Below are 27,112 nucleotides of genomic sequence, written 5' to 3'. Positions count from 1 at the left end.
CAACCAATTTCCACACTGATTATACTTTATATATGACATTAGGGCTGATTACACCTAACAGTTAATGACAATATATATTAGCACTCTCTGTAGTTACTAGCCCTGAGCTGCTGTTTGGTCCTTAAGCATAATGTTTTCATAACAGACTCCTGTCACCAAGGAAACCAAAGTAGCTAAATGATATAATTGTTAGAGTGAATAATGTCACATTTCATCCACAGCATTCAGAATGTCAATACAATTTTGGAAAAAAAATAGAAAAGAAAATTGCAATTTTCTGTTTGAAGCAATTCCTAAAATAGAAGTAAGACCAAATGGCCCATTCTCCAGAACAAACATATCCCCCATCCTGCCCTCCCATCCCCCACCCCCCCAACAAAAAAAAAAAAGAAGCTTCCAGTGAATGATTCCTAAAATAGCAGTCATTATTGATAATGTTTCATTCATAAGAACAAAAAATGGCACATACTTAAAATAAAAAATAAAGAAAAAGAAAAACAAACTTTATCAAATCAAAGACTCCCATGTTAGAAAATTAAGTTAAATCACCTTTGAATACATAAATACTGAAATTTTGTATGTCTGGTAAATAATTGCCCCACTTTGAAAAACAATTGCATACCAAGCAGTTATATTATGCTACCTTTAAGAAAAAGAATTATTTTAAATACTTAAAGCACATATTAATAATGGTTTCAAAATGATTTCAAAACAACAACAAAATGGAGAATAAAGAATGGAATATGTTTAGCACTATCACCTAATCACAGTGTCCCTATGCAGTACATTTTACCAGCGATAAGTCTATGTTTGATATAAAGTCTAAACCCATTATGTTAAAAAACAAACCGATTCTGTGTTTATTTTCTTTTGAAAAGTTACCAGAAACAATGACTTTATCACTGGTAATAATGTAACATGAAAATATGTGAAACAAATCTCTAAACAGCTAAAAAGCACGAAAATAACCAAAAAATAAAACCAAATATGTAAGTCCCACTATTTGATTGTAGCCAGGATAATCACAGTCACATAAGATCCCTATAGTCACTTCCTGATATAACCATGATGATATGGAACATCCTATTCAGGATTGTTGGCACTGTATTACCCTGACAAGGCAGATTCCCTGAACCAACAGTTTTTAGCACTATGACTTAAATCCATTTGGGTTCTGTGACTGCCATTTCCATAGATCCTCACCTGTGAACATGAAAACAACACTGGTAAACATTCTACAGTTAATCATAGTAATGTGTTATTAGGTAATCAACCTGTAAGTAAACCACATCAAAAGTATTTGGCATATTATCAATAATTGCAGGTAATCACATGATTAACATATTTGCAATAAATATCAAAGGTAGTTAGTATAGGGTACATAATCACAGGTAATCACATAATTAATTTGGCATAAGGTAAATAACCATAGGGAATCGGTAAATCAACCTGAAGGTTATAAGGTTAACAACATCAAACATATTAAACATACAGGTACCTAATCCTAGGTAATCAATATTCAGGTAAACAAATTTAGATAATCAAGATACAGATAAACAATCAGAGCTAATCAGCATACAGGTAAACAATCCTACATGACCCATATACAGGTCAACAATCCTACTTAATTGACATACAAAATCAATATACAGGTAAACAATCCTACTTAATTGCCATACAAAATCAATATATAGGTAAACAATCAACATAATGTCCATAAACATCCAAGGTAATAACATACAGGTAATCGGGTAATAAATATTGATAATACTAGTAATAGGTCATTTGGCCCTATGTATCATTACAAGGTTACATGTGGATTTGGGCCAGTATTGAAATCACAATGTCATTTGGAATTCCCATATATATGCAGCTTAAGCACATGCGGGGTAATGAGCTCTTTAATATCTTTCGCTATTTAGTAGATTTTCAAACCAATGTTATTTCATTAAAATAAGCCAAACCGCTGACATAAAGCAAGATTTTGCATGGTGACCCTTATGGACTAAATAAAAGAGCAATAAGATAGCATAAGGTCAAATGATCATCTGAGCCAGCATTAGGTCACAAAGGATCTTGTTTAAGAATACAAAGTCCTTTGGATTACGTTAATTTTGTTTCTAGTTACAATATACTTACACATTTCATCAAGACCCCGTGTTGCTTTCCAACCAAGTTCTTTCTCTGCTAACGCTGCATCGGCATAACAAGAAGCTACATCCCCAGCACGTCGTGGGCACTCTTTGTAAGGCACCTGGAGAGTATACAATGTTATATCTCATATATTTACTGAAAAAATTTCAATAATGCTTCTAGTATTGGAAAATAAGCATAATGACCTGTTTAAAAGAGAAATGAGAAAACGTCTTGACTATTTGAAATAAACAGATTAAAAATCCTTTAAATATCCCACACTAACCAAAACAAATAAAATTAAAACCTTTTGAAAATTATGTCTTCTCTGACTTTAGGTAGCAGTACACAGTTTCAAGGTGTGACCATGGGTGATTTTTTTGTTCATTAGATTATCCCATTATAATGGTTTTAATTAAAATTAGAAAAATAAATCCTTGCTAAAATTGGTCTTGTCATGTTAAAGTGGACAATGAGGGGTTTCCTTTTTTTCAGAATGATATTTTAGCTTTGTGTTGGAGATAACTATTTGGGCAGCCTCGAATCTGTCTACGCACCAAAAACCAGCTATACAGGAAGTGAATTTTTTATAGTTTTTACTTGTGGTTATGTTATGAAGGATTTCCGAGTTGGAATTTAGTTGGAATTTGCTGAAATGTAAGTGCTTTGTTACCATGACAGTGTTGTTGATTTTAAGATAGGTGTTTAGAAATAAATTTTTTCTATAAAGTTGTAGTATAAGGTTGTAATTAGCAGTATTTTTGCATTTTTAAATTTTTTTCAATAGGTAACCATGGCAATCACATGTCAGATATCAGAGGAAATTTTTTATTTACACAAATTTTATCTCTCTACTATTAATGTAATTGTTATGAAGCTTATAAATATATATACATGTAATGATGTATTTTTCATAACCAATCTGCTATACTTATACATCTCAAACATGACAAATAATTTCAGGAAAAATGCAAATTAACTGTTTCCTGCTACCTTAGACACTGTATGATTGATACACTGGTATGAACAAAGGTTACACGACTGTTAGTCAGTTTATTGATTTGTTTTTGTTAGCTGGGTTTATAGTCCTGTCAACAGCCAGTCATTTTGAGGCAAAGTCTCAAAGTAGTAGCTGGTTGCAACCTCAGTGAACAACATACAGGATGTCTATCATTCACGATCCACAACAATGAAAGTTCAGTGTCTAGCCCACAGAAAAAACCACTCCAGCACAGTAATCTGTTTCTCAACTTCCTGAGAAATATAAATTGCCCCTAAAAGGGATTGTCGAACCACAACCTCAGCTAGCACACCCTAAAACCAAGTCCACAGTACTAGAGTTGGTAAATAAAATGTACTGCATACTTACTGATTTACCAGAGGCTTTTTCAAAGGCTTTTACCATATCTAACACTGATAAGCCATTTCCTGTTCCTAGGTTATATAGCTGGAAATGAATACAATGTATAGTAAGTATTGTTATAACAATGGATTTTGCTAGTATACTTACTTCAAAATCAAATCACAACATTTAAAAAACTTTTCGTATTAAGCATATTACTATGAAAACATTCTTTTTGTGGGAGATTTATTTATTTATTTTTTTTTTGGTACTCGTAATTCACAAATTCATTTGTCCACTAACTATTTAAATAAGTATTGTAGATTTATGGAGGTATATCCATGAATGAAATGAAATAATTATTTCTTAAAAACCCACTAAAATTGAGTGCCATGAAAACGGATTTTATAGTGTTTTATACTGCTTATTAAATCCTTCTTATTCTAACATATATTACTTATAACTTTTCCCTATGTACTTAAAATCAATGAACATTTATTCACTTAACCTACTTCATACCTTACAACCACATTCTGTATTAAGTCTCCTCAGTGCTGCCACGTGTCCTAATGCCAAGTCCACAACATGAATGTAGTCTCGTACCCCTGATGACAAAACAGCAGAGTAAACTTATTTCAAATTAATAGCTATTTAATAGGGAAGACATTCAACAGCTTCGATGGTGTATGTTATATACAATATGTCAGGCCGAATTCTAAACAAATTGACACAATTAAGATTGACACGACTTCCTGCAGAAATTTCTTCTAAACACCGTGACTGGATATCATCTCTTTATGAAAAACCCCAGTAGACATAAGTAAATTGTAATCAATATGATACGGCAGATTGATTTAAGTCCACACTATGGACTAACAGGGTAAAATTTATGATAAACACGGTATTGGCTCTCATGGCCTTTAATTGTACTATTACTGATTTTCTTTTCCTATTTTTTTTTAAAACAATTTTTCATAAAAAGATAAAAATTGCTGTGTACATGTTACAAGTATTTCTTAATGACACATAAATGCTCTTTGCAATTAATTTTAACTTTACTTTTCACACTGATGCAACTTATGAAAGAAATCCACTGTGATTGGTGGCATCATACAGATATAAATTTTCTATCTGATGAAGGCTTATCTTTTAGTTCTTATCAAAAAATGGTGATACAAAAGCTGATCAACAAAGGCATAAATATCAAACCTGTTCCATCTGGTGTGTCATAGTCTGTACCATAAACACTCAACTCCTTCCTCTTGCCCACAGCTGTCTGTGCTATATAAGGCATGAGATTGTTTGGGGGCCCTTGTGGGTCTTCTCCAATAGTGCCAGACTTGTGGGCTCCCACAGGGTTGAAGTAACGCAGCAATATAATGTTCCATGTCTGAGCAGAGGAGGATAAACATCAGGAATTTAAGATGTTGGTAAAGACATTGAACAAAAGGATGCAATGTACCATATCTTTATGGTTTTATAACAAAATTGACATCTGAAAACCTGCTTAAAATTATTTATAAAAGGTAAAAGATATAAGTAAAAAAATAAAGTAATTAAGGTAATCATCAGACAACAGTATCAATATCATCATTGTTGGAAAGTAGTGTACATATCATTATATTTACTAATCAGTACATTGTCAATATCCCTACATGGGTGCCAATGTAACAAAGGTTTATTTCATCAAAGTCTCTTCTAGGATGTAAACCCAGAACCTGTGGCTCACAAGACTCACACTCGACTGTTTCAGCTAAAGAGACACTCTAAAAAACCTGCTTACTATAACAGTCTCACACTCAACTGTTTCAGCTAAAGATACACTCTAAAAAACATGCTTACTATAACAGTCTCACACTCAACTGTTTCAGCTAAAAAGACACTCTAAAAAACCTGCTTACTATGACAGTCTCACTCTCAACTGTTTCAGATAAAGTGACACTCTAAAAAACCTACTTACTATAACAGTCTCAGACTCAACTGTTTCAGCTAAAGAGACACTCTAATAACCTGCTTACTGTGAAAGTCTCACATTCAACTGTTTAAGCTAAAGAGACCCTCTAAAAAACCTGCTTACTATAACAGTGTCACACACTACTGATTCAGCTAAAGAGAAAATTTTCCCTAAATGCTAATTAGTCTCACACTCTGTAGATTCAGCTAAAGAGGAAATTCGTCTGAAATGGTATTTATATAGTGGCACATCTATTAAACCATGACAGCAAGTACCTCACATTTTGTCAGACATGATTATTTCAACACAGGATAGAAATATAATGATTGATTTAATGACTTACAGGGTCTGACTTTGAAAGGTCTCGAAGGATCTCTTCAATGAAGTACTTGGTTTTACCATATGGATTTGTACATCCACCGATAGGGTGTTTCTCATCAAGGGGAAGATACTGTGGTGTTCCATATACTGTTGCAGAACTTGAGAATATCAAATTCTTTATATTATTTTCTTTCATTACCTGAAAAAATAAAATGTAACTATAGAAATAAAGCCAAAGGTTAAGATATCACACAATTATGAATTGCAGAAGTGAAAGAAATTTACAGACAGAAGACCTATTAAAATTTAAATGCTCATGGCAAAAATACCATGGGGCTAAAGCATATTAGCAAATGTTAAAAAAAATAAAATGGAAAAATTTACAATCCTCCATTATAATCCATATTATTTAACCAAAATGTGATGTGATTGTGTAATTAGATTAAATTACAAGCAATGGTAGATATATGACCTTCACTTATATACTTTTCATCTGATACCTGTGTTGTAATTTTGAAAATTGGACAGTCTGCAAAGGCAGTGTATAGCAAATATCAACATATTAGTGTTTCTGTACAAATATGTTTCTGTGTCTTTTCAAAGATTTTTGCTGTTTCTTACCTCCAGGAGATTTATTGTCCCACCAACATTAGTTTTATAGTACAACAATGGGAGCTCACAAGATTCTCCTACAGCCTTCAGACCAGCAAAATGGATGACACTTGTGAATTTATGCTACATATGAAAGAGAATACAATATTAAATATCAAAGATCACTAATCACCAGATCAAACATTTACTTGAAAAAAAAACCATGCACATTTACTACCATGGGTTCATGCATATGTAACTTCAGAATTGCAAGCCTACAATTTTACATTGCTTTCTACTTAACTTATTTTTCTGCAAAACACAAATGACCAGGGTTGGCATTGTAGATCTAATTTCAGAATGTGGCATTTTGAAATCCTTAGAAATGTACTTTTCCAGAAGAAGAGTACCTGAAAGAGCAGCCTTGACATTTTCAACATGTTTGATGTACATAAAGAGTGAATACAACTCAGCAGTCCTTTCCAGCAGCACCAGTGATTCACACACTTGTATATGTGTATAAGCATTGGAGAAAGAAGCAATTTCAACAAATATGTATAACCTTAGGGATGGCACTGTATTGGTTCATTCAGACACTGTGACCTACTTTCTTGAAGAGATCCTGGAGTGCTGCCTTGTCCAGTAAGTCAACCTGGTAGGATGGAATCTTCTGACCAGTAATTGCCTCCACACGCTTCATACTCTCTGCATATAAAAATCACTATCAAGTTCGTATGTACAGTTAAAGATTCTATCACATTAATTATCATTTTTATTTGACTTATATAAAATCCATATTGTTGATATTATCTCTTTATTAAATGTTGTATCTCTTTGGTGATGTCACAATACCTATAACACCATGAAGTTATGTATGACCTTGTAATGTCACAATACATATGACACTATGAAGTTATGACCTTGTGATGTCACAATACCTATTACACCATGAAGTTATGACCTTGTGATATCACAAAACATATGACACCATGAAGTTATGACCTTTTGATGTCACAATACCTATTACACCATGAAGTTATGACCTTGTAATATCACAAAACATATGACACCATGAAGTTATGACCTTTTGATGTCACAATACCTATTACACCATGAAGTTATGACCTTGTGATATCACAAAACATATGACACCATGAAGTTATGACCTTGTGATGTCACAATACCTATTACACCATGAAGTTATAACCTTGTGATATCACAAAACATATGACACCATGAAGTTATGACCTTGTGATATCACAATACATATGACACCATGAAGTTATGACACCATGAAGTTATGACCTTGTAATATCACAATACATATGACACCATGAAGTTATGACCTTGTGATGTCACAATACATATGACACCATGAAGTTATGACCTGATGATGTCACAATGGAAAGGATGGGAATCTCCAGTGAATGAATTACACCTCCATTTGCTTACATTACATTGTATCAGTATACACCAGTAACAGTGATAAAATGATCTGATTTACACTTATCTTTCATACTAAAAATCACTGCAACCTTTTGTTAGAAGGGTCATGTTGTTTACATACTCAATTAGGTCTAGCTGCTATCTCTACACTTCAAAACTTTCCAGATTGATCACTCAAACTGTTCAGGAGACTCCTCTAAATATAGCACCTATGAATTCAATAGCTCATAACCAATTTTAAAATGAGGCATTTATTTTTGTTTGTGACAACAAAAGTAATATGCATTGACAGCATTTATTAATTGCAAATGTTCATTTTCTGTGAAATGTAATTTTCTAACAAATGATACACACTGCTTATAAAAGCTTAAATATTATTCGGTATACATATCTAAATCACTTGCATTTTCATCATCACAATTTTCCCCCATTTGGGCCCTCTGTACAATTCACAATTCCTTGTAAACTTTGATTTACTTGAGCACAGAATGTTTCCATATTCCTTCAGCCACAATTGTTCAAATTGACTCGGTCTCCAAACCCTTGGATTATCCTAGCACTGTTTGGCAACTTGTCACTCTGTTTACATTCCCTTTGTTATCTAAGTATAACTTAATTTATTTCTCAGCAAATCCCACTAAATTTTCCAATAAGGATATGTACCACATCTAGTAATGCACAATTTGATCATTATGGCATCCTTTATTTCTTTACTGCTAAAACTACCTGGTAATCAAGTTAAGGTCCTATGATTATATCTTTAAAATGAAAGAAATTTAAATGTACACTGTTAATTCACAAAAACTATCACTTATTGTTGCTAAGGAAAAATGTAAGCATTTACAATGAAGAGCTTTATATGCATCAAATACCTACCCATACTAGCATTGACAAGGTTATCCATAGCAACCACGGAATAGCCAGCAGCCACTAGCTCCACTACGGAGTGTGATCCTACGAACCCTGCTCCTCCCGTCACAAGTACACAACCAGCTGACATCTTGTAGTTTCTGACAATAAAAAAAATCAGAAAACATGCCTGTTGGAATAAAAAGGTGTCATCATCAAAAATGTTACCTTTACACTGTAATATAAAAAGATGCAAATAATCAGTTTTTGCATCCAACACTACTATGATGCTGTTCCAAGAAATATTTGAATGGAATATTTGATAATTTCAATGTTTAAATGCCCCATACAAAGTTATAGAAATTAACAAAGGGCAATAACTGAATATTTGGGGTATGAAACAAAAATTAGATTTTGCATAGGGAATTCTGATAAGAGCACTGGCTATATGTAGTTCAACTAGCTATAGGCAACATACAAACTTATATATATATATGTGTGTGTGTGTGGCAGGATCGACTTTTATTATAACGAGAATCGTATGGTCTCTGTAATTGTTAAATCTTGTTTATTAGTCTTGTGTATACTTAAGCAGTTAGTCTCGTTATTGCCATTCTATATAGTGTCATGTGGTCATCGGTCAGCTGAATTTTGTCTTACGTCACAGTCTTATGTTATTTAATTAGTTCTTTTGATTTCACTTTTTTTCGTAAGTTCCGGTCATTGTTTGACTGACCGACAGATGGATCAGACGTTTTAGTAACAGTAATCGTGAAATACCTGTGAACCAGTAAAGTCAGTTTATATTTATTTTAATATCCGCCACACTCCCATCAATTGTAATTGTATTTGATCATTAGTGTGGACAATATGATCTAGGTATTGTAAAGATCACGATTACACTTACCTGTATTTTCATATCTTTATGATGTTGTGTTATTTTAATTTAATCTATTTGGATCTGCTGGAATGTAATTTATATTAATCTATATTCTGATATTTTCATCAGAATTACAGTCTATTCATTTATACTCAAAAGTTAAATGTTTCATTTGTAACTCTGCAGACTTTACCTTTACAACAGTCAAAATCAAAATGTAGACAAACTTAGTGCCACACACAGGTAATTAGCCAGTTTATTTATACATAATGTATTCATCATAACTACAGATACTTTTGTACTTGTACTGTATCTATTATCTATTCTATATAGTGTATGTTTGTACTTACCTGGACATAGTTCATTATATTGTATCAAGTTATTCGTTAGTAGTCAATTGTATATTTCATTTAAATTATAGTGATGTTCCATACTAATATCTTTTAATCATATTTGTCTGAACGTTTATGCACAGTGTAGTTATATTGTTTTATTTTTTATATTCACAGAGTTCATACTCTTTCAGTACACACAGTAAACTATGGTCAGAACTCTCAAGGGGTCGCCTGTTTTTATTCGAACATGGCTTAGCCAACCTGTTACATATGGACAGATACAAAGGCCGATATACAGACAAACAAAATTACACAGAAGTTGATATACAGACAGAAGTTACACTATGGTTGATATTTAGACATGATACCTTACATGTCATGTGCTAATGTATGATTTACATACACCCTATTAGAAATGACTATGCTCTCCATAAAATTTATTTGAATATGTATTATAAATCACGTCAATAATTTCTTTGTTCTATTACATCGATAAAAATGTAACATTTAATTGAAGTTGAAGTTCTACAGCTTCTTAGGCACGATGAGGCCCCTTGCCTCCGGTTCAGAAATTTCTGTACCCGCCGTGTTGCCCATAGACAGATACACATTACTCTCTTTAAATATGTAAATGGCATCTTTTTATGGGTACATATGCAATGTGTGTATATCTAAATAAATCGATAAATGTGTTTAAAGGGAAAAGGACCGACTATATAATGTGCAGATAGCTGCATTAAGTGCTTAAATGGCCCTGGGTTTGTTTTTTTCCCTCCACATTCCGATACGTGTCACAGGACAGGCATTTGGTAACAGTATTCACGAAACAATTATTTGACGTGGAATTTTACGTCAATTAGCCCATAGCTTATCGTCCATGTAAATAGATATGTGTACATACATGTTAAACCCGTTTTTTGGTAAAGAAGGAAGTTAATTTGTGCACTTGTCAGAAGACAGCAATCCACGTTGATCGGCTTCAGTATACGAAACTACAATGAATGCACGTGAATTATCTTTGGTAAGATTCTTGTATCTCTGAATAAAATATTTTATTTCATTGGCTGTCAAGTCTGTTATTATTTTAATGTAGTTTTCGTATAGCAATCATTATTTTGATACATCCTACATAGAAATTCCTATTTTAATCATTTAAAGGAAAAATACCAAACTGTGGCTATAGGTAATTTTGTAAACAAACCATTCCGAGTCCTCGAAATGTTTCATTGCAACAAGCGTCTTTGCGCGTCAGATTATTTCGGATCGTGAAAGTTCAGTCGTAGCAGAGTCGTAGAAACGATAACCAGATCATTTAGTTAAGCAAGATGGGATGCGACGGCGGTACCATTCCCAGGCGAGATGAATTAGTGAGGGTTAAGAAGAAAGCAGAACAGGTATTCATATGTAATTGAGTCCTGCTTCCTACCCTTGATAAATAGGCCCAGAATTTCCTGGTATCTTTGGTTAGGAAATAGCTGACAATATTTCCCCTGGACAACTACACTCAGTTTTTCTTAATATCGTCCCACATATGGTAAAATACATAAATCCACAATAGGATGCGAGTTCCAGGTTTGTTTGTAGTCTGTGAGGGTAATAAAAAAGGTCATGGATACCAGGTTATAAATGTAATATCAGAAACTCAAATGTAATATTCGAAGCTCAATTATTTTTTTCTAAGGTTTCTTGAGAAATGGAGGGATATTTCTCATAATTCATATGTTGGTTCCCCTCAGTCCCTCATTGTAATTGGCCAAACAGAATGGCCGTCTTGGATTTTGACAGTATGTTTCCCAAACTCGTGTTTTGTTTCCTATAGTCCCTACAAACATAAATACCAATTTAATTTTCCGTCTGATCAGTTAAGCACAATGGTCAGCAGTTGGAAACCTTAGATTCGGACAGTGGATGTTTGTTTTCGCTATTTCCTGAAGGGTCCCCTCTGTCTCTAGTTATGTCCATTCAATTTTTAGCCTGACAGAGAAACAAAATGACTGGCATATGGCCACTTTAGATTTTGACAGTTTAAGATTGTTATTACTGAAAAAACTTTTCCCAGTCTTAATATAACCATTTCCCTTTGGTCCCAAGATGTGCTAGATCAATTTAGAGTCTGGTCAATTAAACAAATGGTGTAAAGGCTGCCATCTTGGATTTTGGCATTTGAAAATTGATATTGCACTTTTCATGAGGAGTAATGGAAGAATACTTCTCTTACTGAATATGTTGATTTCCCATGTCTTTAATTTTTACAAGTGAAATTCGTTATCACCCTTTCTTGAAGTATTGAAAAAGATATTTCCCAAACTTTACATATATGTTCCTCTAAGTCCATAGTTGTGCTTCAGTTTAGTTTCATGACTGACTACAAAAAATAGGATTTTATTACTGTTTGTGTCCAAATATTAGATAGAAACTTTTTAAATGATATGTTGGATAAATTTTTTGACTGTTCAGAGAACAAAATGTGTGAATGCAGCCATTTAAAGATGAAGTTGAAAATAATTGTAATGATAATACATTGGTTCCTGATGGAATCTAATTAGAGGGATGGGAAAGAATAGAAAAGAAGAAGAAAAGGTCACATTATGGTTGGTGCCAAGATCCTTGTGAGATTTAATTTACATCTCCTGTGAACATGATCCGCTGACTTCTCCAGTAAGCGTTAATAATTTCTTGATATATTTTTCCTCTTTTTAAGGGACAGCTCTTATTTCAGTTATTGCGTAAAAGATATAGGTGAACATTACAACTGTTAACTTGAGAACAGAAATTTGTCATTAATAACTCAAATAGATGCTCTTCAATAATAGATATGCATTATTTTGTTTCTGTTAAAATGTATGGAGATGTGATTGCTGTATACATGTATGCTACTTATGCATTGTCTGTACTGTACATGTATGTGTGCTTGTGTTTGCATTAAACATTGTTAACACTGCTGCTTTACCTTTTAAAATCCTTATAAATATGTTCAATTACTATATCAATTATTATCAATTACAATGCACTACAGTTACAATATATCTTCAAATTATGTATGGCAAACATTAATTTAAATTGTGTGATTCCTTAGATGGTATATCATATGGTCAGTTGACAATTGTTCTTATTGGAATTGAGATTATTATGAAAATAGTTGAATGCGTCTTTTATTCTTTATTTTTACAGAAAGATAAAGTTGCTGAGCTGGATGCTAAATGGAAACGCTGTGCAATATCACAAGAACCCCTGCGGCCACCAATCATGGCTTGTGAGCTTGGAAAGTAAGTTGTGTAACTGTTATTGTTAACATCATTGCCTTTTTGTATCTTATTTCATAGAATTCCGTTTATTTTAGAGAAAGCATCATCATAATCGGATTATTATAATTGACTTCAGTTAACTTGTTTAATAGTTGCCTACAGGGTAATCAATTTCGTAGAATATATATTCAAGCGCAATGAAAGCAATTGATATTTGAATCCTCTAGCTGTGATATGCTTCGAATAACCAGAACACATATTGCTTTGGAATGACATAGAAATATCAAATATCTTTTGATAATTGCTTTCTTTTTTTTTGTTTGTAATCAAATGATTTTTACTTCTCCTTCAGATTGTATAATAAAGAGTGTGTTTTGGAACTTCTGTTGGATCGGACCAAATTTGAATGTGCATCCAGCTTCTCTCATCTCCGAGGATTTAAGGTAATAAAGCAGGGCATGTAGCTGCCTTTACACAAATACACAGCTGTGTACCTTTCCTGACAAAACTATCTGCCATCTTATCCTAATTTCATTTCAGCTTTTGGGGATGCTTCACCCCCCACCTCCCTCTCCCTACTCACAAATGTACATACCCTACCAGGGCTTTACCGCTTGCACTCCTAATTCATTCCTTTCTGCATACACTTGGCTACACACTGCAGTGTTTATGACTAAATATTCAATATGTGAGATTTTGTATGTTTGCTTGCGAAAGTGTACTAGGATTGGCTTGATGTGGATGGTTGTTGTCTCGTTGGATAATTAACATAGTACTTCACTAAAGATGTTAGATCTATCTATTGATTTTTTAGGTGTTTGTCCATGGACCATAAAACACTTGAGTTACCTTCATATAAATTTAATGCCAATGTGATTGAATTGTGTATTTTCTTTATGTTTTATTAACATGTAGGACCTGAAAGAGCTGAATCTAACAGAAAATCCAGCATATGAGAAACCGAAGAATGAGAAGGGAGATGGCTACATCGATACAAATATTGCCCCGTATATCTGTCCTGTTGTGGGTATAGAGATGAATGGCAAACACAGGTGAATTTTAAAGGAATCTAGATCAGTCTGGTAACACGTTCCAGGAGCATTCTGAGAAATCTAGAAAATCAGGTTTATTATTTTACCTGTTAATTTTCATTTTAAAAAAAATCAGAATTTTGATCAACTAGTTGAAAAATAATGTTAACATTGTATGAGGGTTTGCTGAAAATCTACTATTGGCTAACTATAATGTTGTATTTAACCAAGGCATGATATTTTTATGCGTTTGGTTGTTATGATATCAAGTGTTTTTGTTTTTATTGTAGATTTTCAGTGTTGTGGAAATGTGGATGTGTTTTATCTGAGAGAGCCAATAAGGAGGTTAAAGGTCAGATTTGCCACAAGGTACGTACAATAGTAAAATGACAGCTTATTTGAAAACTAATGTTTGATCTCTATCTTTTGATTTTTTTACAACTCATATTAAATTTATGATTCATGTTGTGACAATATGTTTTGACTGTTGATGTAATGAGTTCTGCTTTGTTTCAGTGTGGGTCTCCCTACAGCCAGGAGGACATAGTCATACTAAATGGGACACACGATGAGGTTGATGATTTATACAAACGTATGGAGGCCAGGAGATTACAGGCAAAACTGGAAAAGGTCAGAGACAAACTTCCTAGTTTCCATATCATAATATAATGGTATTAGATGAGTATAGAATTCTTACTCTTTCAATGGTTATTATTGTCGACTGGTTTGTTAACAACAATGATTTCATGTTACCGATATATACTAGAAGTACACAGAAGAAAAACAACTGTACAGAGTTTCTTCAACGGGCCTGTATACTTTTTAAAACCTAAATCATCATTGAGCCAGGAAAATTCTATCAGGAGAGAGAAGTTGATCAATCTTGATAAAACTCTTAACTTCAGACATTTTGTTTTGATAGAAATCTAAAAAAGCGAAGAAACACAAAGCACCAGAGGCTGCTGCTGGATCAGCTAGCCAAGAGACAGGTACACTTTTAAATTTCTTTAATATTTTTCCATGAAAGAAAAGTTGTGATGAATTAACTTTATAATGTGACATGTATATTGATTTCATGGTCGATAACCATACATGTCATCCTCCAGACAGGAGACAAAATCTCCTGTATTTTCAACCCAAGTTTTGTGTGATGGCCCTAACTCCTGTTAACATAATTTATGAATTTAATCTGTTATAACTCATTTCGTATCTTAAATGTTGTAATTGGCATTTTGAAACCAATACATCTCTGCTTTATTTTTGTCACTGCCTAATATCTCCATGAAACCTTTTACATTCTGGTATATGGGTTTGTCTTGTTCTATATTGCTCTTCCTCAAAGACATCTTTAGAAATCACCGTTTCATTTTGTTTTGATTTTTCTGCTTTTACCGAATGATTGCTCTGGGTTTTTTTCTCTCACATTTTGCTCCTTCAAATTGAACTAAGGGTGGGGGATGGGTTAGTGTTGCCAATTACCTAATTAGCGTGTTAGCAGGTGTATTCATGTTTAATACCAGTAGACTATTTCTTTTTTTCTTCTGGGGCATAACTACTTAATAACTTGGCTTAGAGCGATCAGGCTGATTACAAATATCTTCAATAAATTATGATGAAAATGGTTGAAGGTATATTCTCATATTGTGAAGTTTGGCTTATATAAGATTTTGCCCTTCATTTAATGTTTTGACTGATTACTGAAACTGTCTTATTTAACACAGCATATAATTGGAATATGAAAAATCTGTTGTGTGGTTATAACTTTTTTGAATGATCTTTATTAACTTCTTGTTGAAACACAGAATCAGCATCTTCAAGTAAAATGTCCAGGATTGAGTCTGGGACATCACAGTACAGTTTAACTGATGGAAAGTCATCCCACACCTCCAAACTGACCAATGGAAACATGGATTACAAATCGAGACGTGTAAATGGAAAAACAGAAGAGGCAAAAAAAACAAAAACTGGTGGCAGTGTTCAAGATAACCCTAATGCTAGCAAAGTGTATAAGTCTTTGTTTACCACAAGTGACTTGGCTAAAAACCAACAAAGTGCACACTGGGTTACATTTAACCCACAATATAATTAGACACCAACACATAGATGGCAACTCTCTACTTTATATTCATGACAAATTCACAAACAAGGCAGATTTTATCAAGGAATCAAACTTAAAAAAATATTCTATCTTTAGAAGCATCATGATATAATTGGTTTTATTTTAGTTCATGAAAAGATTTACTTTTATTCATGAATATCTAAAACTAAACTAAAAAGATCTTGCCATTCCAGTGAATATGATGTAAAAGGTAATCAGCAATGCCTTACTGGTTTTTTGGGTACAGTATAAATGAAATATATCCATGCAATTTAATCAAGAAAAGATCATAGCAATTTTATGTACCAATCATCACAATTTTTTCTTTCATTTATTTTGTAAAAACAGAAAAAATAAAAGTTAACAATCTTTGATATTTGTTATTCTGTAGTCTTATTGCATGTACTCTCTTTCAGTTAAAGCATTAATTATTATTATTTCTGTGAATAAATATCTACAAGAAATAGATATTAATCCACAACCTGCTGAAGACACTTCATTCATTTAGGATGTACACAAGGCTTGGAAAGTGCCTTTCAAACCAATCAACTTTGATTTCAGGACTTTCAAAATGTGTATTTTATGGTATGGTGCAAGTTCAAATTGTATAGGAAGCTGTTAAGAAGGTTGAAAACTTTTCTATGATTGAGGTCAAAGGGAGTTACCTCATTTTACAGGTGTATCGTTCATAGTATCAAGTAAAATTGTGCAATAGGCCACTAACAAGCTAATTTTTTTTTTTTTTGTGGGGTAGGGGGTGGGGTGGGGTTCATGTGTCAACATCAAGGTCGTAGCAACAATAATTGCACACTGCCACTCTCAGGTGAAACCTTGGAAGAACTAGGTGAGATGTTATAAAAGAACAAGGCCTTAGACAGGAGGATGAAGTGAAAATCTCGACAAACACCTACCTTCTTTATCTCTACCTAATGTTATTTACCTGTTTAATAAAGACCATGATAACTAGAAAATTTTTGACCAATGGTTTGACGGGCTTTTCACGAATACACATTATTGTGCCTAAGGGTCAATCACTTCTGCAAACATGATAGCTAACTATTCAAGCAGTTCTATGTTACATATCTAGACTGTACAGCTTCAGATTATTTATTTGTGTGAGTGGATAAGAACTTTCTAAATGTGACCTCTTCCTACAACCGAAGGTTGACATTTGACACATTATTTTCTATTATCAATAACAATTGAAGGCAATATGTAAATAATCAAACATCATCACCTTGTACCTCTTAGTTACTGAAAAGAAACCATTTAAAAGATCTGAACAAAAATGACCAACGTGACCTTGAAAGCGGGACTATGTCTTTCATATTTTCAACATCAACAACAAGGACATCTTACATGTGAAATATAAAGGCTCTAGACTTTGTGGAACTTGAGAATTTTTTGAAGTTTGTTACGCAAGAAAACAATTTTCAGATTGAATCCATATTGAAACCAGAAGTTGAATTTTCAGACTTGATTTTATAAATCATTCAATAGCATTTGATCACAGTATGCAACTGACAAATTTGATGGCCATGTTCCGCATGGTTATTTAGAATAAACTAAAGATTTTGACATAATTTAATCCTGTGACCTTGAAAGTTGGCCAAGGTCATTTATATGATAAATCTTGATTGCCAGTGACTAGAGCTTATTAAATATGAAATATCAAGGCTCTTAGTCCTTGTTGAACAAGGGAAGAAGTCTTTAAAAGTTTGTGTTATCCCAAATAGCAATTTTCAAATTTGACTCCTATTGAGAACAGGATGTTGAACATTCAGACTTGATCCTGTATATACATTCAATAGCAATTGATCACAGCTTGTCATTGACAAATTTTCATCACCTTGTGGTTCTTGGTTTCTGAGAAAAAGCTATTTAAAGCTTGTGACATAATTGAATTCAGTGACCTTGAAAGTAGGTAAAGCTTGATGGTCAATGACCTGAAGATATTTAATATATAATATCTGGCCTCTAGGCATTGTAGAATTTCAGAAGTTTTTAAAAATTTGTTTCATAAAAATTCCAATTCAAACCCTAACCGGAAGCTGACATTTTAAAACAAAATGTTTCTTAAGAAATGTTATTTTTTTGTCTATATCTAAAGATGAATTCAATACATTCAGCAGTTAATTAAATCTTTCAATTGGCAATAAAATTGAGTATACCGTGGAGAAGGCCATTTTGTTTTTCTGATGAAGTTGATAATGTCAAGTAATGGTAACAATCATCTGGGAAAACATATCCACTAACAATTAAACAAAATGTAAGTAATATATATAGGTCTAAAACTAATTTTACTAATTTGTTGGGATTTTATAAAATCAAAGAGATTTTCAAAATGGCATCTATTGGTAATTAAAGCACCTTAAAATGCTTCCATTCATGAAGAGCATTTCATTCTACCATATCTGGGTCTTGAGAAGAAGATTTTTGAAATCTAAGTCAATTTGATCCCTTTGACCCTCAGGCCCCTGGGGGTTGGGGACTGTATAATTTACAATTTTTGTTCATCTTTGGCCAGGGAAAGTTTCTGCAAAATTTCATTGAAAATGGATAAGGGGTTTTCGGGAAGAAGTCAAAAGTGTTAAATTGCTTACAGACGCATGATGCCAGATGACTGATATTAGAATAGGTCACCACGAGACCTGGTCTCAACTGACCTAAAAATGTGAAAATGTCATTATGGATTATATCTACAAATAATATAATTGCACAAAATCTGTACCATCAACAATTTCAAGGTATGGCTATTTTAAAGCGGCCATATTGAATTTGCGACATACTGAAAAGCGTTACAAAGACATCTTCAGATACATACCTACAAAGTGCTAAATAGACTGTAAATTTGTCTCTTACCAATCAAAAGAGTTGGGACTCCACAAATTTCAGTAGAAGAATTATAACAACAAAACACAATAATGATAACAATGACAATAGTTTTTTTCACCACATGGTGAAAACCCCTAATTAATGGTCATCAAATTTGCCAATTAATGCAGACTAAAAACAATAAAATAGAGGTTTATGATGAGTAATGTATGAACTAGCATCGAAAGAAAACTGCTCATAACTACTGGTAGTCATTGCGGGCTACATCTTGTCTGAAAATGTTCAGAGATAGCTTCAAGTTGACAGCATAAAAATTGTGTATTGGTTATCAATATCAGTGATATCCTCAAATATCTCACTTAGTACTGGGTAAATGTTCAAACTAAATGACTGCAAGTTGCAATTGTATTCAAACTCTTGTTCCAAAAATAAATAACAAACACCAAATTTCAGGAACTAATCTTTTTGTTTTTATTTCCACAGACAAATAATAAAATAATGATTTATGAAGTGGGGGGGGGGGGATAGTACAACAGAAACACCTCGATATCTGAAGAATTCTAACCGCTATAGCCCCGGATTTACTGAATGTTACACACAATATTATCACAGTCTTCATTATCAATCTTTCTGACTACAGAAACTAGTTGCGTCATATATATATATATAAAATTCTTTTTTCACCAGGACTATGTTTAAGAAGATTTTTCTTCACAGACATGTAGAAATAATGCAGACTTTTAGATTTACTTAAATGTCAAAAAAATTATTTGTAGATTACACAAACAACAAAGTATTATATTCCGAGAGAAAAATGTACTGCTATTTCTTCCAACATCTATAACAAAAACGAGAGTTCTTGACAAAGTATTATGACACATAGAATTCAAAAAACAAAATACAAGAGAAAGCATTTACAAATGACCGGTATAGAATATTATGGATAAAAGTGTTATTTAATGACACAACAAAAATATGAATTAACCTTCACCCGTGTGTCAAGCTCTGAATGTCCCTGTAAATAAATTAAAAGTATTATTGTTGATAACAAATTTCTTTTCCCTGTTACATTCCAACTTGCTATACTGCACTAGTTTTATCAAACTTCCTTCTGCACAGTTCAACTTTACTAGGTCATTACAAGTATTTGTACTAGATTTCTAATTTACTTCCTAACACCATCAATTCTTGATTCTGTAAGATAAAATAACTGCAATGAAAAGAATTGCACAGGACTATTCAATATCATAACATGATGTGTCAGTTTTGAACTGCAAGCCGAAAAAAAATTAACAATGACTAGCAATGAAAGCAAAATTACCCACATCTACTTTATTATTTACAAATGGGTTAAAAATTCTGTACAAAAATTACTTCTGTATAAATTTGACATAAGAAATGCTATTTTTTCCTTTGATGACAAATAAAAGAACCCAAGAAATCAATTTCAAAATATTTTTTTGGTCAAACATTTCTTTAGAAATTGGTATCAAATACTTCAAACTTAAGTTGGTCATCAGTAAATTATATCAAAATGATTTAAATTGTGAAACGACCACAAAATTTGAAGAGAAATATGCAACAAAAACTAATCAAATTTTGTCTCTATATTACAATATAGCAACCATAACCAGCGTGGTGTGGCTTTGGATTTTTTTTAGTACTGTTTTTTCAAAAGTTTCCTTCTCCTGCTTCCTACAAACAGTCATAAATATCAAATTCATGTCTCTCCATTCACATCATTCATAGCTGGTTCATGGTATTGAGGATCCCAAATGATCATATTTTTATGATGTAGCTCCTTCCCTCACCCAAAGTCAAAATCTGGATTTGGATGGTTTAAGTTGAAGAGTAAGGAGGAGGAGGGGTCTGATCCACAGGCATCTTGATGGCCTCCTCATACTTTGGTGGAAGGAGCATCTGGAAGATACAATTCAAAAATATTTTCTGATGGTGATCTGCTGTAAGGAAAACTAGAAATTTCATTGTGGTCAACTGTGACAGAAAACATCTTTTATTGTTTTGTTTCTAATCTGTGAATCCGAATAAAGAGTCACAAAAATCATCCGCATTATGGTCCATTGGATCAGAGGAGTATTCAGATAAGGTAAGTGGTCATTTCAACTGCTGTAATAAGTAATTTCCTTAAAACACCTCAGAAGTTAACATCTGATTTTGCCAACAGAAAATCATTTATATTCCACATAATAGGTTTTGAACAATGACTATAGAATCAGATTGTTTGCTGGTTTTATAGCCTGGTTAACAACCAGGGTCATCTGAGGAAGTTTCCTTTTAGTAGATGGTGGCTATCTGAACTGAATATCATGCAGAAGACCAACCCATATCAGGGGCAATTGGGGTAAAGTGCTATGGCCAGGGACTATGACAGCACAAATTGCATGTTATCTCACTTACCTGAGAAATGCAAACTACCAAAGGTATGATTAAACAAAGTATTGCAGATATTTACCCAAGATTACATTAGTGGGATACTCTAACTAGTTGGCCATCACAGCCCCTACATTTGCAGGGTAAATCCCATAATCATGCAGTACTTGTATGTGTAGTAGTAAATATATATCAATCTCAGCAAAATGTTAATAACAATCAGAGTAAAATATCAGTCACCGCAAACATGGAGAAGTGTTTGTTAATGCTAGTTACAACAAAACTTCAGTTTCAAGTCACTGTAACCACAGCAAAATTCCACAAACTTAAGTCATCCTTGTCACAACAAAGTATTTATTTCCAATCACCTTTTTCAGTTTGTTACAGAAGGAGTTATTGAATTATCCTAAAAATTACAGGAAATCATTGGTGCCAATTTACCTTCAATCTGCTACAATGTCATAGCAGAATTTATCCATTTCATTGTTTATGTTAATAGTCATAAAGACATCTTCAAAGTATCACAGTTACATTGCTTAAAATTAGAGAACATATAATTTTGTAAAATATTACCATAGAAAAATACCAAATTTTTAAACTCAGTAACAAAGATTACAATTTTCAACAGAAATTTGACAACATAGTGATAAACATATTCCAAAAGTCCAAACTTTAATATCTTACATATGCAGCTTAAATAGTGCTAATTACAAACTATCAAATCTTGAATGAATGGACAAAAATAAATATCAATTTCAGATGATAAAGCTTAACCACCATGTTAGCTTTTAAGAAACTTGTACTGACAAAGAGCTGAAGTCTTACAAGAGTTTTAATACTTCAACCAGCTATTATAACAAAATAATTAATCATAAAGATTAAAATTTTGTGTAATTATTTGATGGATATCAAAATGATTAAACTTTCCATCCCTCATTCTTTGAACCCAAAAGTCCTCCTTCATTGATCAAAAGAGTAAAAGTTCCAAGCTGTAACTGTGATACTGGGATGATGCAGTTAAGGGTTTACAAGACAGACATGCAGCAAGCTTAGCACATGAGATGTCTACCTTGTTGCTTCCGCATACCTCAGTGTCAGGATCAATGGTGTACTCGCGCACTGAGGAACGGTGTACCAGTCTCATCTGCAGATACTTATAGCATGCCCACACCATGCTGATCAGGTAGGCCTGCATGGAAAATCAGTCAAGGTTATGTAAAAGTTATTGAACAATTGTGAATACCGATGACAATGTTTCAAGAGAGACAGAAATTCAAACAGACATCACAAAAATTACTGCCAGGTGCTTTCTTCTATCCCTGCAAATATAAGAAAAGATCTAGACTTCTGGCCATCATTTTTTGCAAACTTCTGCTGATAGCTATATTATGAAACCTCAAATCTGGAAAAGAATCATCATTAACAATTGCCTTTTAAATCAAAGTTACAATTAAGGGGGAATACAGAGCAAACCAAACCAATGTATCTATGGATGAGGGAAAAAAGCCTGATCGTTCCTGCTATATAAATATACATAATTAATCTATGATTGTTCCAGTTACTTATAGTTTTAGAACCGATTGCCACCAGTTATTTCCATACTCACCTTTAGAGAGAGGAAAAGGACAAGGAAGAGAAGACAGAGCAACATCAACCAATCTCCCTGGATGTTGGCTACATTTTCCAGACCAGGCATACATGACTAGCAAAACAAGAAATACAACACTTATAACTCTACTCATAACACAGAAGTAATCTCACAATTTTAGTGTTCTGTAGGTTTGTAACAAATTTTATCTTTGTTAAACACATTCTTTTACGACAAATTTTATTACAGAAGACAATGTATTTTACAGCAAGTTTCATCTAGTATATCTATAAGGTTATTTTCACCTCATAAAACAATATCTGTTCCCAGTGAATTATACTTCTGGGATCAACTTCAAACTTGAAACACTAATTACACTTTATACTCACCAATCCCTGTTCTTTGAGCCAGACTTTGAAGTTTGGAGCATATGAGAAATATCCAACCACAGTGAGACAGGACAGGCAGAAATCAAACACTTGCAGACAGAAAAATGGCAAGAGGTATCCTGGGCGGTTCTTAAATAATAAAACAATAAAAGCTATAGCAAAAGAATTTCAACATGGAAAACTCTCCCTGGTTTACAAAATAATAATAAAAATATGTTTAAGTTTTATTTTATTGAAAACATTATATTGTAGTCATATTTCACTATATTTGTATACACACAACTTTTCCTTCCTTGGGAAAAGAACAGTTACATGGCCATCAGATCTTCAATATTTAATGATTACAAGAAGGTATGCTTTATGTTTTAAAGTGATCATGAAGAAAATGATATGGTCAAAGGTACATTTCCTATGTTTATGAGTAAAAATGCTCACTCTGATTGTACCATACAGCAGGAAGAGAGTAACAGTCAGTGTACATAGTGTAATGGCAAATCCCACACATAGATCCTCTGTAACAAAGCAAGTGACTTGATTATCTCGACACCAAAACACTTTCTAGTGCAGGATATGTTTATGAGTACTAATTATACAAGTTTTACTACTAACTCGTCTAAGATAAATTACCTTAAAGGCACTTGGGTAAACACAAAGCACATTTCATACACTGTTAAGTTGTAGATAATAAAAACACAAAACAGTTCTCTAACATAATGAAATATATGATAAAGCATTAGAAAATGTCAGAAGAGTAACACAGCAGATGTCAAGTAGAAACATTTACCAATATACCTTTAAGTACAATACTTGGACTGATCATTATTTAACTGCTGAAATAATTTTGAAGATCAAATACACAGAAGAAATGGCACTAGACCACTGCTTGCTATATATGTGAATTACTTGTATGATACACACTGGTTGCATGCCTACCCTTGGTCATCCGGTTGATGTAAGGATCTACCTCAGCCACTTTGAAGCCACTGCCATTGTCAAACGCCACCAACTCATAATCTTGCTGGTTTTGAATCCCAGTGTCACACTTCTGCAGTGTAGGCCTCAAGACATCTGGGTTGACTGATGAGTATACCAGGAAAGTGACCACCATCAAATTTGCTAGCTGTAAAACACGAGGATTAGTCAATTATACATGGAAATATTGCTGAAATGTCTCTATGTACATGTATATTTATATAAATTTAACATGAACACACCATTGTTTTTTGTCTTTGCCTCACATATAGTCTTCAAGAAAGGTTTGGAATATTTTCCAAACCAATTGGTAATTAATTGTTCTCGTCTATTAATGTAAGACTATGCTTGACATTATAGGACAAAATGTTCAAAAAGTTTAGTAGCAAATTCAAACAAGTTTCTATGTACACTAAGAAATACTTACAGGTAAGTAAAAAAGTTTAGATTTATAACTAATGTTATATGTGTGGTAATGAAAATCCACACCTCCAGATAAACATTTTTCACTTTGACTTCCAGCCCATATTTATCATTTTAACATGCCATGAGAGTAAAAACAAAAGGTATCTTGTCCTGGATCCCTACCACTTGGATGAGTAACCACTCCTCCTCAGGTGGACACTCAATATCTAGCTACTACTTGGCTAGTTCGAATCATTCTGACATTTAAAGATTCATTAGTTAAAATCAGTAATGAGTCATCAAAAGTGATAATTTGAAAAACACCACTATTCAAATATAAGATGTCCATGTTTGGATTTTCGTAGCCAAATCATTTGAAGAAAATGTGGCTTATTATTCATGGTTGATTTTTATTCATTTAGCAGACGACAACAAAACACTGGCATCCCAGGATGGATTGATTAGTTTTTTCATCATATCTGGGAGTATCTTTGACATGTGAAAATGTGTATTAAGAAAAAAAATACATAAATTTGCTAATGAAATATCAACACGGAATATCTTATGGTGAATGGCTTCATTCACTATTATTTTTATTCTTTTTGATATGTTACAGCGACCCAAATCATCCTGGTACGTGGTCAATAGTGCATGTAATACGCCTCAACTAGATGGCTGTTTTGAATTACATAACTGTCTGGAGCCACTGTCCAGACGATATGTAATTATGGAGTTTGTGTGATGTTAATTGTAACATACCCCTATATCATGATATACTATTAGTTAAACCTGTCTATAACAGTCACACATGGTAGCAGAGTCCATATAAGAAGTACAATTACATGGCTTTTCTCAACATTAGGACCAGAACCATTGGACTTAATATTTCATATTTGGGCCGTATTTTCAAACTGTAACTTTTTAAGTCCGTGGTTTGAGCAGAACGTCTCGTATATATCTTCCTGGTTTTATTAAAACACCATCCATTCGCTTCTATCGCGTAAATACTTTTCTTCAAATGTGTCTAGAGGTAGATGAACGAAAATGTTATCAAGTATTTGATCTGGCGTATTATAAAGCAAAATCAGGATATTCCGCAGTGACAATGACTAATATTATGCCTATCTTTTACGTGTAAATTTCGGGTTTCGTCATCACGACCATTATGATTGTCAACACAATGACGATCTCAGATTTCGTCGGTTAAGTTTGCCCTTTGACTTACCAAATGCCAGACACCAAGAAGGACAGTTCCAGTCCGAACATGACAACACAGACAACAGCGAAAAGAGCTGCTGTCCCTGTTGTCAAATGTCAATCTCATTGTTTTCTTTCAGGTAGGTTTCGTTTCTCTTCAATTTCTGTAAAATAGTTCGTCGGTCAAATTACTGCGCTATCATGCGAATTAGTAATTTTCATTTTTTTACACCAAATATTATTAATAATCACCAGAACTTACCATTATTTATGTTTAAATATAAAAAAGTACGATAAAGACTACTTAGAGACTGGTTATATCAAATAAAGTATCATATACCACGGACTACTTTCTATATTGTGTGACATCACAGACGATACATAAAGAGCAGTAAGTCGGCGCTTAAGGTGTCATCCCATAGTTTTAGAATATTTGTTCACGAGCTAGAATACAATATAGGTGATGTAGGTATGCTGCATATTTCCTTCCATTTCGAAATGCTTGCGATTCCGAATTCGCCTTCGAATACAGTCTAGACAGAGATGTGCATTTTTCACCCTTGGTGTAATATCAAGAGAGAGACAGAGTGATTTGTATAGATGATACTAAGAAATTCGATAGGTATGAATACAGAGGAATAAGAAACTGCCTCTATCTCTTTGTAAGACTATAGCAAAGAAATTCGAGTTATCAAGCCTTGCTGTGTTTATAATCCAGTTTTCTCAAAAAGTACATAATTGATTAAAAGAAAAATAAGCAGTAGTAGAAAGCCTAGCAATTTGATTTGAAGACAAATAATTTCTGTCAACTTTTGATATTTTGAAAAAAAACAAAATGCATGTTTAAGCTGTTTACAACAGAAATACCACCTTATATTGTATACCTCTTCCAGTTCAAAATATGATTTCAGGTAGACAGCATTAAAAAGCTTGATTTTCTAATTGTCTAATGTCAGTTTCATTTACTTATTAATAACATTGCTTAAAAGGATAAACGGAATTTGTGTTTTAAAAACACTTAAGAGAAGAGATGTCTCTCAAGTTAAAATTGTGTTTTAAAAAGTGGAAATCAACATTTACTTAGTGGATTGTGTGTTTCAAAAGTATAAT

At 33.1% G+C, this 27,112-nt stretch overlaps 3 protein-coding genes across 4 annotated transcripts; 1 reads left to right on the top strand and 2 right to left on the bottom strand.

Annotated features, from left to right (window-relative positions):
• Positions 1-405: 405 nt before the first annotated feature.
• Positions 406-10,813, bottom strand: LOC132543057 (UDP-glucose 4-epimerase-like). Its single transcript, XM_060206515.1, has 10 exons — positions 10,753-10,813; positions 8,664-8,797; positions 6,949-7,046; positions 6,372-6,485; positions 5,773-5,949; positions 4,685-4,865; positions 3,995-4,080; positions 3,503-3,580; positions 2,140-2,254; positions 406-1,203 (listed from the first exon to the last, which is right to left on the bottom strand). Exons 2-10 carry the CDS (start codon positions 8,785-8,787, stop codon positions 1,151-1,153), a joined length of 1,026 nt encoding a protein of 341 aa, XP_060062498.1. The 5' UTR covers positions 8,788-8,797; positions 10,753-10,813; the 3' UTR covers positions 406-1,150.
• Positions 10,814-11,128: 315 nt separating this feature from the next.
• LOC132543045 (replication termination factor 2-like) lies at positions 11,129-16,597 on the top strand. The gene is made up of 8 exons (XM_060206504.1): positions 11,129-11,245; positions 13,023-13,117; positions 13,449-13,539; positions 14,012-14,148; positions 14,418-14,496; positions 14,644-14,757; positions 15,050-15,116; positions 15,930-16,597. The coding sequence occupies exons 1-8, from the start codon at positions 11,177-11,179 to the stop codon at positions 16,214-16,216; spliced, it is 939 nt and encodes a 312-aa protein (XP_060062487.1). The 5' UTR covers positions 11,129-11,176; the 3' UTR covers positions 16,217-16,597.
• A 2,910-nt stretch (positions 16,598-19,507) lies between these two features.
• On the bottom strand, positions 19,508-26,157 carry LOC132565668 (lysosomal-associated transmembrane protein 4A-like). 2 transcript variants are annotated; one of them, XM_060230367.1, is made up of 7 exons: positions 26,031-26,157; positions 24,362-24,548; positions 23,864-23,940; positions 23,429-23,557; positions 23,058-23,153; positions 22,521-22,640; positions 19,508-20,980 (listed from the first exon to the last, which is right to left on the bottom strand). In XM_060230367.1, exons 1-7 carry the CDS (start codon positions 26,127-26,129, stop codon positions 20,900-20,902), a joined length of 789 nt encoding a protein of 262 aa, XP_060086350.1. In that variant the 5' UTR covers positions 26,130-26,157; the 3' UTR covers positions 19,508-20,899. The 2 variants fall into 2 exon arrangements, with proteins under 2 accessions (XP_060086350.1, XP_060086357.1); XM_060230374.1 differs by having other exon boundaries at positions 22,539-22,640.
• Between the last annotated feature and the right edge of the window lie 955 nt (positions 26,158-27,112).

The sequence above is a fragment of the Ylistrum balloti genome, unplaced genomic scaffold (assembly GCF_031769215.1).
Source record: "Ylistrum balloti isolate Yb309-2 unplaced genomic scaffold, AGI_CSIRO_Ybal_v1 Utg369578, whole genome shotgun sequence".
Classification (NCBI taxonomy): Eukaryota; Metazoa; Mollusca; class Bivalvia; order Pectinida; family Pectinidae; genus Ylistrum; species Ylistrum balloti.
The sequence above is the reverse complement of the archived record's forward strand: the minus strand, read 5'-3'. Positions and strand labels throughout refer to the sequence as shown.